The sequence below is a fragment of the Lepidochelys kempii genome, chromosome 14, assembly GCF_965140265.1.
Source record: "Lepidochelys kempii isolate rLepKem1 chromosome 14, rLepKem1.hap2, whole genome shotgun sequence".
Lineage (NCBI taxonomy): Eukaryota > Metazoa > Chordata > Testudines > Cheloniidae > Lepidochelys > Lepidochelys kempii.
In genome coordinates, this window is record NC_133269.1 from 2787693 (window position 1) to 2804975 (window position 17283).

The 17283-nt window shown below is 47.2% G+C and overlaps 1 protein-coding gene across 10 annotated transcripts in view; it reads left to right on the forward strand.

Annotated features, from left to right (window-relative positions):
- BAIAP2 (BAR/IMD domain containing adaptor protein 2) overlaps positions 1-17283 on the forward strand; it is an 88760-nt gene that overhangs the window by 48493 nt on the left and 22984 nt on the right. For all 10 annotated transcript variants that reach the window (XM_073311971.1, XM_073311967.1, XM_073311974.1 and 7 more), the window contains one exon: positions 16317-16469. In XM_073311971.1, the coding sequence (XP_073168072.1) occupies positions 16317-16469 (153 nt within the window). The remainder of the gene's footprint in view (positions 1-16316; positions 16470-17283) is intronic.

Genomic DNA, 17283 nt, shown 5'->3' on the forward strand with positions numbered 1-17283 from the left:
TTTTAAAAGCCACTCTAAAGTGTGCTGGCGTAGTAAAACATGCAGAGAAGTTCTGTTTGTTCGCTTATCCCACTTGAAGACTTGATGAGCACATGAACTCTAAATTAAGATTTTTAAATCACTTCTGAATATCTGCTTCCTTGCAACCTATTCTTTTAATTGCCAGCTGAAAGAGAAGGAATGGTAGACCAGTGGGCAAGGATATCTTTAGATGCAGGAAAACACAAGGTACCAAGATTGGCAATTAGCTATCTCTTGCTCACGAATGTTGCCCATATGGACACAGAGAACCAAAATCCTGCCATGGCTCCTTTATCTCCTATGAGTCCTCTAAGCACCTAGGGACTGCATTGTCCTTATTTTTGCAGGGATTCCCCCACCTATGAAGTATACCCCTCCAAGTTAGCTAAAATGAATTCTCCTCCTCTGTCTGTACCTTTCTGCCATGCTGCAGAGAGAGGGCGACTATTCAGAGGTGCTCAGTTAACTGAGACTTTGATGTTCTTGACAGAAAGTAGCAGAGATGTGGGTTAGTTCTATTAGCGTGGCTTGTTTTGGGTAAAGGGAAAGAAACGGGATCATTCTTTCAAGCACTTAATCTTTCTACAGTAGGAATTTAGGAAGAGCTTGTCTCTTTGGAAAAACCTTGCAATGGTTTTTAAGCTTAAAAAGAGCTGCAAAGACTGCTGGATTGCTGGGTTTTTCGGGATTAAAATAAAAAGCTGGTGTTGCTGAATTTGACTGAGTGTTGCTGATTCATCGCTGTGCTGTGCTGCTCACTGTGGTGGGGCTTCGTGCCCTAAAAGAGCAAACTCTTCTGGGCCACTCTTAAAACTGTTTCCCCATTTTCTTTATGGTGGATTTGAAAGCATGATTTTCATAGAATATCTGGGTTGGAAGGGACCTCAGGAGGTCATCTGGTCCAACCCCCTGCTCAAAGCAGGACCAATTTTTGCCCCAGATCCCTAAATGCCCCCCCAAGGATTGAAATCACAACCCTGGGTTTAGCAGGCCAATGCTCAAACCACTGAGCGATCCCTCTGTCACTCCTCCCTCTTCCCCCCCCCCCCCCCCCGCCACCAAACCTACTAAGCCCCTTTGCTGGCCCAGGATACCCGAACTGCCATAGGCTCAGGTGGACTCTTGCCATAAATGCTCACTGGGGAACTTGGATAAATGTTTAAATCCCAGTGAGCTCTGCGAGGAGAACAACGTACAGCGCCCTGTGGAGAATTGCGTGTGGAGGAATGGAAATCTATTGTTCCTAGGATAGCAGAGGTCTGGTGTGAGGATGTGGCTTGGCAATAGGAAGTGGCATCGCTTTTGATTTAGTGTATGGAGTTGAATCATTGGCACTGTGCGTAACACAGCACTACAGCGGTTTCATGCGGGCTGCATGCCAGGTGTAGTCCTCCTGGGTCTGGGCCTTATCCCCACCTATAACACTTCCACTCTGGTTTCTTGTGTTGGCTTAGCACAAGGGCTTGCCATGCTCAGGACTGGAGCTCCTCCACCATAGTCTATTTTTTCTTTTGCCTCTTCAGCTGATCTCGACTGACGTCCTGTATCTAAAGAGCAGCTGGTTTGAGGAGGAAACCTCTTGCCTGGGGTACGGAAGATGGAAAAACTTGCCAGCATTGGAAGCGAAGAATCCCAGCTTTATTGGCCGCTCTGAATTCAGTGCTGAACAGCTGCTGATGTCACACAGACATCTAGTCTTGTTCCACAAATATCTGATCTCTTTGACAACTCTGCTTATTTAAACTAGAGAACAACATGCTTCTTGGCAGAGGAATTGGAATTTGGCTCAGATGCTGCCAACTTTTGAGTCTTCGGGGTGTTTTATACCCTGGCACAGCACTGTCTGTGTGGTGGTTGTCTTATAAAACCAACCAACTTGGGGCTTTAAGGGGGATGCACTTGCTAGAGACTCTAGTAAATTGGAGCCATGGTTCACTGAGCCCGTGTCTGAAAGGACGTGTGTTGCAGATGAGTTTGTTTTGTAGTGAGAGAAGTTGCTGTTGGCAGAAATATCCTGGTAGTTACAGAAAAGTCATTCTGTTCTGTTTAAAAAAACAAACAAACAACAAAAAAAACTTGAGGACTCCTAGATTTAGGTTAATGCAGCACTTAAACGCAAGTGACTGACTGTTAAACAGCCAGGATTCAGAAACTATGCAGTGCTCTGTTTTCATATTTAGAACTGCAGGAAGTGTAATTGCTCTTCTGTGCCATTCCATTGTTTGCTGAATTGCAGCAGTTTGTCATTGTCCTGAAATAAAACTGAAGCTTAAAATCGGTGCCCCAGGAGGCTAGGACTAGTGGCTGCTCTGTGAAGAGGCTCAAAATGTGTTTGACTTCTCCCTGTTCCTTTCCCTCCACCCCATCCCCATTATCTCAGCCTTCCAAGACCCTCCAACACATCCTTTCCTGGTCTAACTAGGATGTGTCCAGGACTAGACAAATAAGACTCCTGAAGCTGTTGAGTGTCTGGCCTGCAGTGTGGCAGAGCAAGGCCATGATGAATCTAATTTTTGAAAGGGCCAAGGTTTAAGAGTTGCCCGGTATGTCAGATTTGGCCAATGGAATTGAGGCCAAACAAGTAAGTATTCATCTCACTTGTGATTCTTCTGGTGAACTCCTGCTTTTATTCTCTCTCACAAAGGGAAGGATGAGTGGCTAATTCCGATCAGGCATTCAGACTTTGTTTTGCTGTTTATCTTGTGTGTGGGAAGTTGTCTACCTCTGGGAAGAATAGGGATTTGAGGTGAGGCTTGATCAAGCAGACACAGACCAGCTTGCTAGCAGGACTCCACTAAAGTGGAAGTTTCCGTGTTCACTTCCAAATGAGCCCCAAGCAGAGCTGATAAAGCCCCTTGTCTCTGAACAGCTTGGGTGCCAGGACCGAGCTAATCCTTACCTGAGCTATCACCTGCCTGTCTGAATGTTCCAGCTGAAGTGTGAGCTCTCTTCCATGCTTGCTTCCTTCACCAGAGTGTTCAGTGGGTGAGAGGGACTCTGAAGATTAATGTAGCTGAGTGGTTGAAGCATCCTATGACTTTCCATGGAAAAAGCTCTGCTTGCAGGCTATGGTGTCAGCACCTACAAGTAGCTCCTGGTGTGACTAGTTGTTGGCTTGTGTATTGATGATCTTCTGTCCTGGATGTTATCGCTACTTAATACATTGCATTAGCGGATGGCTCAATGCCTGTCTCCAGTTTTGAAGCACGGTCGCTTTCAGTAACAAATCTTAAAACTGAGTTTAGTACAGTTGAGTCTGAAAACCCCTGTCCATTTCTGCATGAGTCTGGGATCCCTTTTATTGACTTGCTGAGTATCAGTGCTCCCCCCTAAGTCAGTGCTCCCCAAACTGTGGGGAGCAGCCCCCAGTAGGAGGACACAGAGAAATGTTCAGGGGGGCATGGCCATGCCAGGGTCATGCCCCACGGAGCTTGGGGTGGAAGTGCCGTCCTGCTCTGGCCTCTGCTCCCAGCTGTGGCCCAGCACCCCAGCCTCGGGCTGCAGACGGATTCCATTATGGGTAATGGGAGGTGGGGGGGCACGTGACAGAAAAAATGTAGGGACCACAGCCTGCAGTTGATTTCCCTCCCCTCCTCCCCCCTGTTTGGTTCAGCCAGGGAGGCTTTTGTGTGATTTGCAACATCAGAAAAGCAGGAATCAAAGTGAATTTATTTTGAAAGCTCCTTTTTTAGTTGTGCTAAATAGTCTGACCTCTTCGCTTTAAAGCAGCCAACAATCCTACCATCCTAATGGCTTTGAAATAAAAGTTCAGACTAAAACAGTACAGGTATCAAATCCTTTGAAGGTCTCGGCAGGTGGGCTGATAACTTAGGGGGAGAGGAGAATCTGAGAATGTTGTTCAATGTTGCTGCATTTACAACTGTCTGCAGCTCCTAGAAGAAACCCAGTTGGACCTGCTGAGGAAACAAGGGTGCTGTAACCTCGAGACCAGTCTAAAAGTAGGGGAATGGCAGATTTTCACTCTGAGAGAAGTGCAGGTGCTGGGCCTGCCTCTTGGAAGGGTGCCCCCAGAGAGACTGGCTAAGGGGTCAAAGGCACAGCTCATCCTGGAACTGTGACGCTTGCCCTTTCTTAGCAACTTCACCTATCCTCTTTCTATTGCATTGGCAAGAACGGTATAGGAGTACAACAGACTTCCTCCAGCCAGGAGACTTGCATCCGATGAAGTGAGCTGTAGCTCACGAAAGCTCATGCTCAAATAAATTGGTTAGTCTCTAAGGTGCCACAAGTCCTCCTTTTCTTTTAACATTGCAAGGTTTTCATTCGTACTTAGGTTGTTCCTGCCACTCTGTATGGGGGGGTGGGGAGGGGACACAGGCTAGCAGCAGCCTTGTGTAAAGGGTAGGTTAGGTTACACTGATACCTGGCCAGGAGTTCTACTCCAATCAAGTATCTTCGTGCCTTCAGGTGCATACGCGTACTCTTCTCCTTTCTGAACACCTGAAATGCCATTGCGTCAAATGGCTTGTAGTTTTCATAAAGGTTTTGTAATTGAAGTCTCACTTGGATATTCCCATAAGGAGAAATAATTTTAGTTATAGGTCAGGCAATCCTAATGGATAAGGACTTTGCTGTAACGAGGCCACCAGCTTTTATATAAAGACCAGTAAAAAGAATTATGTTAAAGCTCAGAGGAAGCTCTCAATAATTGACATTTAAGTTTAAAACATTAAAAATGAATCCAGCTAGATTTCCTGAAGTGCCGAGTAGTCACCAGAGGGAGAGCATAAAGGTAGCCCAATTAAAATCTCTCTACTGCAGGTTCCAAGCATTTTGTTCATGGGTTGTGTTGCTCTGGCCTTCTCATTGGCCCGACTTGTTTCTCCTCTTTTGGGCCTATTCAAATTAAGGCTGGGAGATGCGGTTTGAATTTAATAAATATTGGCCTTTAGCTCCACCTAAAACACTCTCCCCACCTCTTGTACTGAAGTTTTTCCTGAGTTCTTGCAGCCGCCTCTGCAGTTCCTAGTTCTAGCCAGCTCCTGAAGCAGAAAAACATGCCATTGGGTGGGAGCACTGACCAGAAGCAAAGGGTACTGGAAACCTCCTGAGAGCCTGGTCTAAAACTTCCCGCCCAGTTCTTGATGATCTGGGGCCTTGGAGAAGCCCCTGACTCTCTGCCTGTTTCTGATAGTGAGCCTGTGACTCAGTGCTAGAGGAACCATACCAATCAAGGTATTTGGTGCGCTTGTTTCAAGGTCTCTAATTGGTGAGTAGCTCGTAAAAGGCAGGACAGTGAGAGGAGGAACCGGCTTGACTCTCCTTTTGAGTCAGTTACCCAGCTGCTCCAGCCATAGACTTCATCTTTCACCGCTCAGCCTCAGCAAGCACAGGTCTCTGAGCTCGGCTGTGTAGTTTACCAAAGCTGTAAGCCACTGTTATAAACACTGTCAGCACTGAGGTTTTTTTTTTTGTTTTTTTTTTTTCCCTCCTCTGAGCTGAGATACCGCAAATTAGTCTCCTGGAAACTGCCCTTACAGGTCACTTCTGCTCAGGTTTGGGATAACTTTGAAATGTGTCCTTCAGTAGAAAAATGGCTCTGCATGCCGCTAGTTCACAAAGACTGATCCTAGATGCTCTTTATTGAGGAGTTGTTTTAAGTGGCTGATCTCAAAACGCCCACACAGTCAGACGAAGAGAGCAACTAGTTGCTGTTCTTTGCATTTTATTTAATGTCATGTGTGTATGGCACTTTACAGAGAAGTAAAAGACCAGATTTCTACCCTGAAGAATGGTCCTGTGAGAGGAGACGCAACAAGAGAAGATCCTAGATCATGGAGAAATGAAATGGGAGGCCTGACTTTTAGCAATGATGATTAGCTGTGTGTTAGAATTGGCTGTTCATATTGGATACGCCTCAGCTAGTGCAATAACCAGCCACGTATCTCTGCTCTCTCTGCAGTGTGTTTCATGCAGAGAGAATGTCACTTGTCTTGCCTTGGGGTGGGTCTGTTGGGCCTTTACAGCAAATGAACAGTTTGTTTTAAAAGGAGATTTGTGGCCTGAAATGGGGGCGTGAAGGGCTGGGAACCTGGCTGAGCACATTGAGATAGAAGAACAAAGCAAGGGGAAGGGCGTTCTCAGGCGGTGGCGAGGCTCCGGTGGCGGTGTGCTGGCCGTGGCGTGAAGCAAGAGGCAGGCAGAGTGCAGACTAGTAAGATTGTACCTCGGTGGTGGTGGTGGTGGCGAAGCGGGCTGGACAAACCGGAAATGTCACCAGTACCTCTTGTTTCACTGGGCGCAGGTTCAAGGCATGGTGCGACCCAAGGAGGCAGTCTGGCAGTGGATAGAATAAGGCAGTGTGCATTACCTCTGGAGTAAAAATAAACGGGTTGCTCCTTAGAGAGGAAAGATGGCCGAGTGATTCGGGCACTACCCAAGGCTTGGGATACTGGGATTCAGTTCCCGGCTCTGCCCAAGAGAGCCTATTCTGTGAGACCTTGGACAAAGTCCCTTAGCCTCTCTTCCCATCTGGACAATGTTGGTAACAGCCCTGCCCTGCGTCACAGGGTAAATACACGAAGATTGTGAAAGGCTTTGAGATCTACTGATGCAAAGCCCCTTCCTCTCAATCTTTTGTTTTGTTCCTGTTATCTAGCCTCCCCAGATGCAGTGGGTGCTTCATGGTCCCTGCCTGAAAACGCTTACAGTCTAAATGCCAGTTGGGGGGGTCACCAGCAGTAGGCTGGTGAGGGGGGAGTTATCAGAGTGAGAACATGGCTAGCTCAGTGCAGGGATGCACTCTGGTTTTAAATGCAGGTGTGCACTGCTAGGCATCACTTCTTGAGGACAAGTGTGTAAGAGAGGAGTTTTCAAAGCATTTAAATGAAGCGAGGACCCGGTGAATCAGAATGGGGGGGGTTGGACCCAGTGCGGAGGGGTGGATGGCAGGAAGAAACCTGTAGAGACTTCTGCTAACTTGCATTAGCTTTGCATGCTGCTTGGTGAATAAAGGCATTTAGGAATAATCCCCAAATACTGTGATATTTGCAGATTCATTCTCTCTCTCTCTCTAATGCACCAATGAGGAAAAACTGTCAGTTAAGTTGAATATTATTGCAGAACTCAGTGCGTAAAATGACTGATTATTTTCCATCTCCATTGCTGAGCCTCACCTGAATAGTGCTGTGGTGTGTATCTCGCAACTACTCCCAGTGTCCTCCCAAAGAGTAGGGGGATGACTACTAAGGGAAGTACCGTGCCAGGAGCATTCTGAGTGGATTTCCCCTTATGGATTGAAGTGTGCTAATGTGGTAGGACATAGTGTTGTGTATGAAATGAGGTGTTTGCATATTCATATGTCCATGTTCAGAACCTCGTGGCTTTCTAGAGCAGGGGGTCTCAAACTGGGGCTTGGGACCCCTCAGGAGGTTGCGAGGTTATTTCATGGGGGGGTCACCTCCACCCTGAACCCTGTTGTTTGCCTCCAGCATTTATAATGGTGTTAAATGTATAAAAAAGTGTGTTTTAATTTTATAAGAGGGGGGTCGCACTCAGAGGCTTGCTAGGTAAAAGGGCTCACAGTCAAAAGTTTGAGAACCGCTGCGCTAGAGGGATTGTTTCTTTGCAAAAGAAAACGGAATGTGATGTGGCTTCCATGGAAACCCACTTGAAGCGATTCTCCAATCCAGGAGGAAGATTGTTTTGTTTTCCATACAAAGGAGAGGGTTAAGAGCAACTTTGGCTCATTTCACAGCCTGAGGTCTGCTAGCTGCTTGTGTGTCTTGGAGAGAGGCATGTTAGCATCTCCAGATCATTCTTCAAAACAAAACACACAAGCCCCCTAAAATGTCATATATGTTAAAATGATGATGATGGACTCAACAGCATGCTAGTAGATTTGCAGGAACTCTGCATGTATCACTGAGTGCCAGAACCTTTCTCTGAAGTCTTGACTACTTCATGTGCTTTGGTGGCTTGCGGCTGGCATGCTGAGTGTCTTGCAGGGCTGAGCCTCAAATGCGGATGTGTGTGTTACTGAATAGCTGAGTGCTCTCTATACAATCGCCAGTAAGTAGCCTGGTTTCAGAGTAACAGCCGTGTTAGTCTGTATTCGCAAAAAGAAAAGGAGTACTGTAGCCCCTTGTCACTCAGCTGATGCATCGATTTAATTGTGACTCTGAATCGGAAAAACACCAACCCAACAGAATCTTCCAGAATACTTTCTGCAGCTCCTAGATTCTCCTTGGTCTTCCATTCAAGTAGAGACCTAACCTAACTCTCCTTCGTGTGTGAGATCCCTGCTCCAGACAGTACAGCTGCAGGTGGCTAAGTGGTGTTTCTGTTATATCCGTGAGAGATTTTGTGTCCAAGTAGTTGTACAATATAACCTAGGAAAAGCAAAACCTTTCCTTCCCCTTTGTGTCTCTAGCCTAAACAAGACAGACCACAAAATACCACAAATCTGTGGTTCAGAATAATTGTTACTGATGACAGATGAAGCATATAATAGTTCACTCTCATTCATAAATTGTATGGGGCTCGGAGTAGCAAGTAATGATAGTAATGATAGCAAGACATTAAGTAATGATAGCAAGACATGAATTTGTGACCCTGCCAAGTGTTCAAATCAAGTGTGATTTTAACAATAGCATATCGTGTTTCCTTTCTTTCACCCTTGTTAGAGAGTGGAGTGTAAATCCGTTCGTGGACATAACAGTGGGGAGTGGGAGGGGAGTGCACAACTGGGCCTGTCTTGACTTAATTGCCACTTAACTTCCCATATCTCACAATCTTGTGCCAGAACTTCCCATCTGCATTGGTGGTGGCAGCTACTGGTAAAGCCTGGCTCTCAAAACACGCATCATGTTTGCTCAGCACCTTGTTCCGAAAAGGAAGGGCTGAGCTCCTTGGGGGCACTGAATTAATCTGCTAGTTTGGGATAGACTCATGGAAACTAGAGCTGAAGCCATGTCCTTCCTGGGGCTGCTGCAAGGTTGTGATCCCTACACATCATTCTAATATATTCTGTCTAGCTTTAAATATGCTCAGGCTATGGATTTCATCACTCCCTTTGAGAGGCTGTTCTGCAACCTAATAGGTCTCACTAACAGGAAGCTTTCCCTGATAATCAGCCTTGCTTTTCCATTTCTTAATTTTTATCTCATTACTTCTAATTATTCCCCCTTGTGCCACCTTAAATAAATCCTCTGCTTTTGGAGCCCACACTTTTTTCAAAACCTTGTAGGCTGTTTTCATGTTCTCTCACATCATGGTAGTCCCTTGGCTCTCTTAATCCTTCCAATTCCTTCATCTATCCCTCTGATCTCCCCTGGTTGGTCTTTAGATTCTGTTTCCAAAAAACTAGTGTTCCGGGTGTGTTCCCACCAGAGCTATAGGTTGACTGGTCCCTCCCTACTCACAATGTGATGCATTTGTGTACGCAGACCCGAATTGCATTAGCCATTTCTGCTGCCACAGCCCATTGTAAGCACATCCATCTAGCAGTCTCCTGCAGCGGTACTGGCTTCCCTCTGCTGAGGACTGTTGTGTTTGTGTTGTTTTCCCCAAAAGGTATTCAAGCTGGTCTACACTGGCATTTCACAGTGCTGCAACTTTCTCACTCAGGGGTGTGAAAAAACACCCCCTGAGCGCTGCAAGTTCCAGGGCTGTAAATGGCCAGTGTAAACAGTGCCCCAGCACTGGGAGCTGCACCTCTCCTAGAGGTGGGGTTATTTTGAGAGCCCTGGGAGAGCTCTCTCCAGCACTCTGCCCAGACACAAGCCACATTAAAGCACTGCCAGTATAGACTAGCCCTTAGCTTGAGATTTTCCAAGCCAAATTGTTTTGTTTGCCAGGTCCCCTTTAGTCCTCATGAGCGTTTGCAACTCCTCCCAACTTCCATCCCTGGGAGATTTCATTGACATGTGCTTCTCTCTCTCCTTTCAGTCATTTATTAAAGAGGGTCCCTGATGTGGATTCCTGCAGTACAACTCAATACATTGCTGATTAGCGTTGCCCTTGGTTTTCACTCCCCAGCTAGTTTTTCATGGAATTGTTTCTATCCAACACCATTCGAATTAATTTACGCAGTAATAACACATGATGATTGAATGCTTTAGTGAAATCCAAATATGACATCTGCTGTTTTGCCTGCACTGACTATAAATTGATCACTCTCTGCTTGGAAGTAGTGTTTGTCTCAAGGACTTTTTGATTTTTTTTTCTTTTGATTCTTGTTAACATTCTTGTATTTTTTTAATATACCTCTAGCCTTAATTTGTTAACTTTTGTGCCAGCATCTGGGATGAATTTATTGGTCTAAAATCCAGAAGTACTTCACAATCTCCAGTCGTCTTATGTTAGTGATGATGGTAGCTTCCAGCCTGCATGTCTGTGTTTTCTTCCTCTGTTGCATAATCTCCCACCAGGATGTGTGTGTCCTTATTCCTCCTAGTTATGAGCTGTTTACAGAGAGGGGAAAACCTGGTCAGTTGACTCAAAGCCCTATACAAGAGTTAGTTGTTTGTTATTATAAATACTCAGTAAGCTCTACTGAGGGTACTTATCTAGATTTGCTAAACAGGCCTTGCTTATGTTACTAAGCTATGTTTCTAGCAGAATCTCTTGCAGGTGTCCTCTTGTAACAGATTCCAGCAGCCCAAGAGTTAAAGCTGTAGGCTAGAAGAATGGCTGCTGTTCCAGGAATGATGCACATGCGGGCAGTGCCTCCTTTTTAGGGCAGCATCCTGTGCTCTTTACATAGATGATGGCTTTCACCTTGCTGGCTTGGCTGTGAGTGCCTCCCTCCCTGACCTGGAGAACAATGGAGGCAGTTTGCAGTGCTTTAGGAGCTCTCTCCACTTAGGCAGACTCTTCTCGCTTGGGGTTAGTCACCAATTTCCAGGGATAATACTGTGTCTTGCAAGGCTGTCCAGTTATTGTGACTTGCAAGATTTTACTCTTCCTTACTTCAGAGATTGATCCCTTCCCTCCCTCACCCTGAGAGCAAAGCTGCAGCTTCCTTCAACACAAGTTCTGGTCTCTGTGACTCCAGGCCTTAAGTGAAAGCTATTTTAAAACAAAATTCCTCTCCCATCTAATATTCTTGGCTCCCTTGGTGCAGCGATGAAGTGCTGACATTGCTAATTAGGTCATCTTTGTTCCTGGTGCATATTCTAGCTGGTAACTTTCCCCTCACTCGGGTAAAGGCATTTGAAGGCTCTCCATCAACCTAGAAACCCAGAAACACTTTCCAGAGTTGTAAGTCAGTCGTCTTTCTTTTTTCAGAGGTGGAGGAACATGACTCTATTACAGAGGGTTTCTGTGCCCTTTCTCTCCCTAAATTCCTCCCCTGGTGCCCCTGCAGGGTTTGGGAGGCACGGCAGTAATTCACAAAGACTTGAGATTGTGTCTTGCATGTTGCCCTCTGGGCCCATTCACGGGGAGAACAAATTGCAGTGGGTGTTTGATCTTCTGGCGTGCCCCATGAAACCCCCTCCTGCACTAAGCCAATACCATGGTAAGATGCTTCTCCTTCTTAAGTGATCTAGTGTGCCCCCCCGCTGCTGCCTGTTCCCATCCGTGCACTGTTTCGTGGGAACCCGTGGTGGGCCCTGTGTTTCTGTGGTCACTGCTGAGCACACACTAACCCCTAGAGTGTTCGTGTTAATGCAGATTGTTACACTGCTGCCCCAGCATAGCCCCACCTTCCTTTACCCGCCCATCTGATGCTGAAGCCTTTTCCGATCAATTGGAGCCTACCTGCTGCATTCTGCAAACACACGGAGCGTACTTGTTTCAGTGTGCACAGAGCACTGTTACGTCACTTACTGGGGTTTACGTTGGGTTCAGAACGCACAGGCTGGCACCCAGTAGTAAGGAAGGCTAGGAATTGTTTTTGAAGTGTGTGGTGTGTTTTGTTTTTTTTTAATGCAGTTTCTGGGTGCAGAACGGGGGGGGGTGTCTTCCTTTTCACTGCTGTCTGCTTTGTGCCTATGGGAGAGATCCAGGAGCAAACTAGCCGGAAGACTCCCTGTGTGCAAAAAGCAGGCATTCCCAAGGGTGTGGTCTTGAGGAGGAGGCATGACCCGAACACAGGACTGAGAGCCAGGAATTTCCTAATGCTAATCCCAGCTCTGACATGGGCTTGCTCTGTGGCTTTGGGCAAGTCACTTCATTTTGCTGTCTGTTTTTATTTCCCTTGAGTTTCATCCCATATTTGTTGGAGGGATGATACCTAAGTGCTCTGAAGATACAACTGCCATGACTTGCTCTGTATTAATTGAGAAAGAGGCAGAAAATGGTGGGATTTTGGAAATATTCCATATTTGGTTCTCTTCCAGGGAATCTGTTAGTCTACAAACAGCATTTAATTTGGACTGGATTGTAAAGCTGTTCATGACAAGACTGAGATTGCCTTGCAGGGAAGGTGGAAATGGAGCTGTCAGGGTTCCCTCCCCACTCTGAACTCTAGGGTACAGATGTGGGGACCTGCATGAAAGACCCCCTAAGCTTATTTCTACAAGCTTAGGTTAAAACTTCCCCCAGGCACAAATTCTTTGCTCTTGAAGGGTATGCTGCCACCACCAAGTGATTTAACAAAGAATCAGGGAAAAGACCACTTGGTGTTCCTATTCCCCCAAGCCCTTACACCCCCTTTCCCGGGGAGGCTTGAGAATAATATCCTAACCAGTTGGTTACAAAGTGATCACAGACCCAAACCCCTGGGTCTTAGGACAATAGAGAAATCAGTCAGGTTCTTAAAAGAAGGATTTTATTTTTTAAAAAAGGTAAAAATCACCTATGTAAAATCAGGATGGAAAATAACTTTACAGCTTAACAAAAGATTCAAAAACACAGCAGAACTTCCTCTAGGCTTAGTTTCAAAGTTACAAAAACAGGAATAAACCTCCCTCCAGCAAAGGAAAAATTCACAAGCAAAACAAAAGATCATCTAACACGCCTTGCCTGGCTTGTACTTACAATTTTTGTAATATAAGAGACTTTTAGGATGGTTTATAGGAGAAGGAGTTTTCTGACCTGATGCTTCTCTGCTTCCCAAGAGAACACACACACACAACAAAGCCTTCCCCCCACCTCCAAGATTTGAAAGTATCTTTTCCCCATTGGTCCTTTTGGTCAGGTGCCAACCAGGTTATTTGAGCTTCTTAACCCCTTACAGGCAAGGAGGAATTCTGGGCTACCCTTAGCTGTATGGTTATGACAGGAGCATATTTAGGATTAGGCTAAAATGGAACGCTCCATATATAGGGAGCATTATCACGCAAAACTGATGAGGGGTATGGAATGACTTCCATATGAGGAGAGATTAATAAGACGGGGACTTCAGCTTGGAAAAGAGGACAGAGGGAGGATATGGCATAGGTCTATAAAATCATGACGGGTCTGGAGAAAGTAAATAAGGAAGTGTTATTTACTCTTCCTCATAACACAAGAACTAGGGGTCACCAAATGAAATTAATAGGCAGCAGGTTTAAAACAAAAGGAAGTATTTTTTCACACAACGCACAGTCAACCTGTGGAACTCCTTGCCAGAGGATATTGTGAAGGCCAAGACAATAGCAGGGTTCAAAAAAGAACTAGATAAGTTCATGGAGGATAGGTCCATCAATGGCTATTAGCCAAGATGGGCAGGACTGGTGTCCCTAGCCTCTGTTTTCCGGAAGCTGGGAATGGGCAACAGGGAATGGATCACTTGATGATTCCCTGTTCTGTTCATTCCCTCTGGGGCACCTGGCACTGGCCACTGTCGGAAGACAGGACACTGGGCTAGATGGAGCTTTGAACTGACCCATTGTGGCTGTTCTTATGTTGCTCAAAGTTACAAGTATACAGTGTTATAGCCACGTCAATCCCAGCATAGTGGAGAGACAAGGTGGGGAACATAATATCACTTCAGCTGGGGGAGAGACCAGCTTTGGAACTTGCCCAGAGCTCTTCTTCAGGTCTGGGTGTTCACTGGCCACTTCACCTTGAGTGGTTCCTTGCAGTGTGTTAACTACCTATGCTAACCAATCTATTCCATCTTAGATTTAGCTGGGACACCCTGAGGGCTTGTGTACACTTAATGCTTCAATGGCGCAGCTGCCCTGCTGCCGATACTGATGGGGAGGTTCTCTCGTTGGCATAAGTATCCACCTCCCAAAGACGTGGTAGCTAGATCAATGGGAGAATTGTCCCATCGACCTTGCACTGTCTAAACCAGGGATTAGGTTGGCTTAACTGTGTTACTCAGGGGGGGATTTTCCTAGTGTAGACCAGGCCTGAGTACCTTTCCTAGACCTGAAGAAGAGCTCTGTGTAAAGTTTGTCTCTCTCCCCAGCAGCAGTGGGCCCCAGAAAGGATATTACCTCCCCCCCTTGTCTCTCTAAAGCTACAAGCGCCCTTCAGAGGGGGAGAAGTGTTTCTCTTGGGTGTGATTTGAACGATACGAGGCTGGGGATGCGTAGATGTGGTGCGATGCTCTGACATGATGTGTACAGAAACATTCTGAAGGACAAATGAATCCTGAAATGGGGCATTGGCACAAACTGCGTGAGGCGAATAGCAGGTTCATAAATGTCTGTAGCGGCTAAGGAGAAGGCTCAGGGACCTGGTGAAGGAATTCAAACCTCTCCAGTCTAGCTTGCTTGTTTTGTTTTTGAATTCAGCCCGAATTGACAGATGGTCACACTGTTTGGGGCCCCGTGGGAAGAGAATTTGTGGCCTGAGCCTAGCTGGTACCTGACTTTGAGGGCGTCTGTCTCTGAATCCTCCATAACAATTATTACTAAGAGGCACCCACATTGGGCTTGCTGAAGGTGGAAGCCATCAACGGGCATGGCTCGCGCAACTCTTCTCTATCCCAGAGGTTGTCCCGCCTGGTTTGATCAGGAAACTTCCAGTTGCCATTGCAGGTGAAGAACTCGGTTGCTCTTGTCTTGGTGGCTTCTTCCCCCAGCACAAAACGTACCCCGTTAAAGAGGAACAGGTGAAGGTAAAAGTCTGAGGTACAGGTGGTGCTGGGCCAGGGTGGACGGGACTGAATTTTGTGTCGCTTGCATGCGGTTCACATGCAAAGCTACCTACCTGAGGGCTAAGTAACAAAAGCAAAATGGAACGATTTCAGAATATTCTGACAACTTGCTGAAGGTTTGCGTGTGTGTTAGATGCAAATAGAGGGGTGAGTGCTGGCATCTGCCTTTCCACAGGGAATCCTGCACAAGGGCTGCTGACTCAGCTGCCCCACTGCTGATCTTCTGAGGCACTGGGCAGTGTCGTGTTCGGTGAACTCTTGCTACTAGTCTGTCCAGTGACAGATCGGCTGGCCTGGCAGGATGCGTTATGAGAGCCGTTCAGGACAGATTATGGAGAGTCTGCGCTTGGACACGGATGGAGAGAAAGGTGGCCAGAAATGATTCTGTGCTCATGGGTTTCATTTAGTGTTTTTTCAATGCATTTTCTAGATATGGCCCCAGAGAAAGGGGGGTGCCAGATTCCTGCCTCTGGGGCTGTGGCATGGGTGAGCATAAGAGAGGGATTTGGGGAGGGGCAGGTGAGGCATAAGGTCTTATCTTGCTCACCAGCCTCTCCCCTGCTCTCTTCAGTAACTTCTTGTGTTGATTACTCTGAGGGGATGTGTGGGTGTGTCCATGTGCAAGATAACAATACTGCTCATGGTTTGCCTGGAAGGAGAGCGCTCTCAGATGCTGTTGCAAATGGAAGTGTCATGATTCCTATCGGCATAAAGCCAGCAGGGTTTAAGCAGCAGAGCCAGCTTGTACGGTCTGAGAGCACTAGCTCTAGCCAGGTGTGGGTGTTTGAGAGGGCAGCTGCAAGGCAGTTCGGCTCTGCCCTCCCCCCACCCACCCACACCACTTTCGAAGCCCACGTTTCTGAGTCAGTAGCTTTGTGCGGGGGAGTTTGGATGAGTAAAGGATGGTTGGTGAGGGATGAGTGATACCCCATGTGCGTGCACCCCCGCCCCCCCAACGTACGTGTGTGTGCGCGCATAGAAATGTTCGGTGCTTGCAGGCAAATTTTAAATCAAACAAAATGGTAACAGTTGTGTGTGGAGTATTTCAGTAACGTTCTCTCTAGTGGGAGAAGTGAAGAGACATACAGGCTAATGCTGCGTTTATTTCTTGGAGCAAATATCCAGGCATTGGCAAGGCACAGGATTTGTACCCAAAAGAACTTCTTCTCTTGTTATGGGTTTGCAGGCGACTCTTTTCAAACCTCCATTGAGGCGCAGGTAATCACACAGTGCTGGGTGTGCAGAGATTAAACACATGTCCCTTCCAATAATCTCTTCGCTTGTCTTCTTTCCCTAGTACATCGACGCTATTGGCAACAAACAAGGTGAACTAGAAAACCACGTCTCTGATGGCTATAAGACCGCACTCACAGAGGAGAGGAGACGGTTCTGCTTCCTAGTAGAGAAGCAGTGTGCTGTGGCTAAGAACACCATCTCCTACCACACCAAGGTGAGCAACCACAGTGTTAATCAGCCTGTGAAACAGCCTCCGGATAGGAGACCCTCAAAAGAGGTCCAAGTGCTCCCAGGAGTGTAGGCAGTGAGCACACGAGGGCAGTCAGTCGTTTTGGTTGGGTGCTCTCTGATGGCTGCTGTTTTGACTGGTGCTGGGTTGGAACCGGGGACCTTCAAACAGACCGTGTGAATCTCTACAGCTTGAGCTAATGAGGTAGGCTGTCTAGCTGGGCATGGTACCAGACCAGTCCCCTGTGGCTCGGGCAGACAGAGGACAGGGACGCAGGCTGATCAGGGCATTGCAGTCCGGTGGGGGTGGGGGTGTGTTTTCCTGGGCTGCGTAAGCCACAACCTCATCTCTGTGAGGTGGCGATGTTTTCACTTTGCAGCCACTCCTTGTGGATTGCGCCCTCGGAGGCGGGTGTCCCATCGAAAGATTTATGGGATGGCAGGGCACGTGCTGTTTATCTGCAGGGCCCTGTGGGTGCCGCTTTTGCTGGGCTATGGAAGGAGGCCCCCGCTTCATAGCTCTCCTGGAGAGGCTGCCAAAGCCCAGCTCTCCTCCGGCCAGAGGAAGCTGATTGATTCGCTGTCAGAACGACAGAGACTGGCGAGGGCAGAGCAGCAGCACATCGTGGCCCAGCTTTCCCTTAAAGATGCCAGCCCCTTCTCTGGCACCTCTGCCTAGCGCAGCCCAGCTGAGGCAGCACACACCTCTCCGGGATGCTCCTGTGGTCTCTGAGCCGTCATTAGTCACTGTGGGATGGAGTACACAGGCTTAAAGGGGGGGGGGGGTGTCACATCCCTGT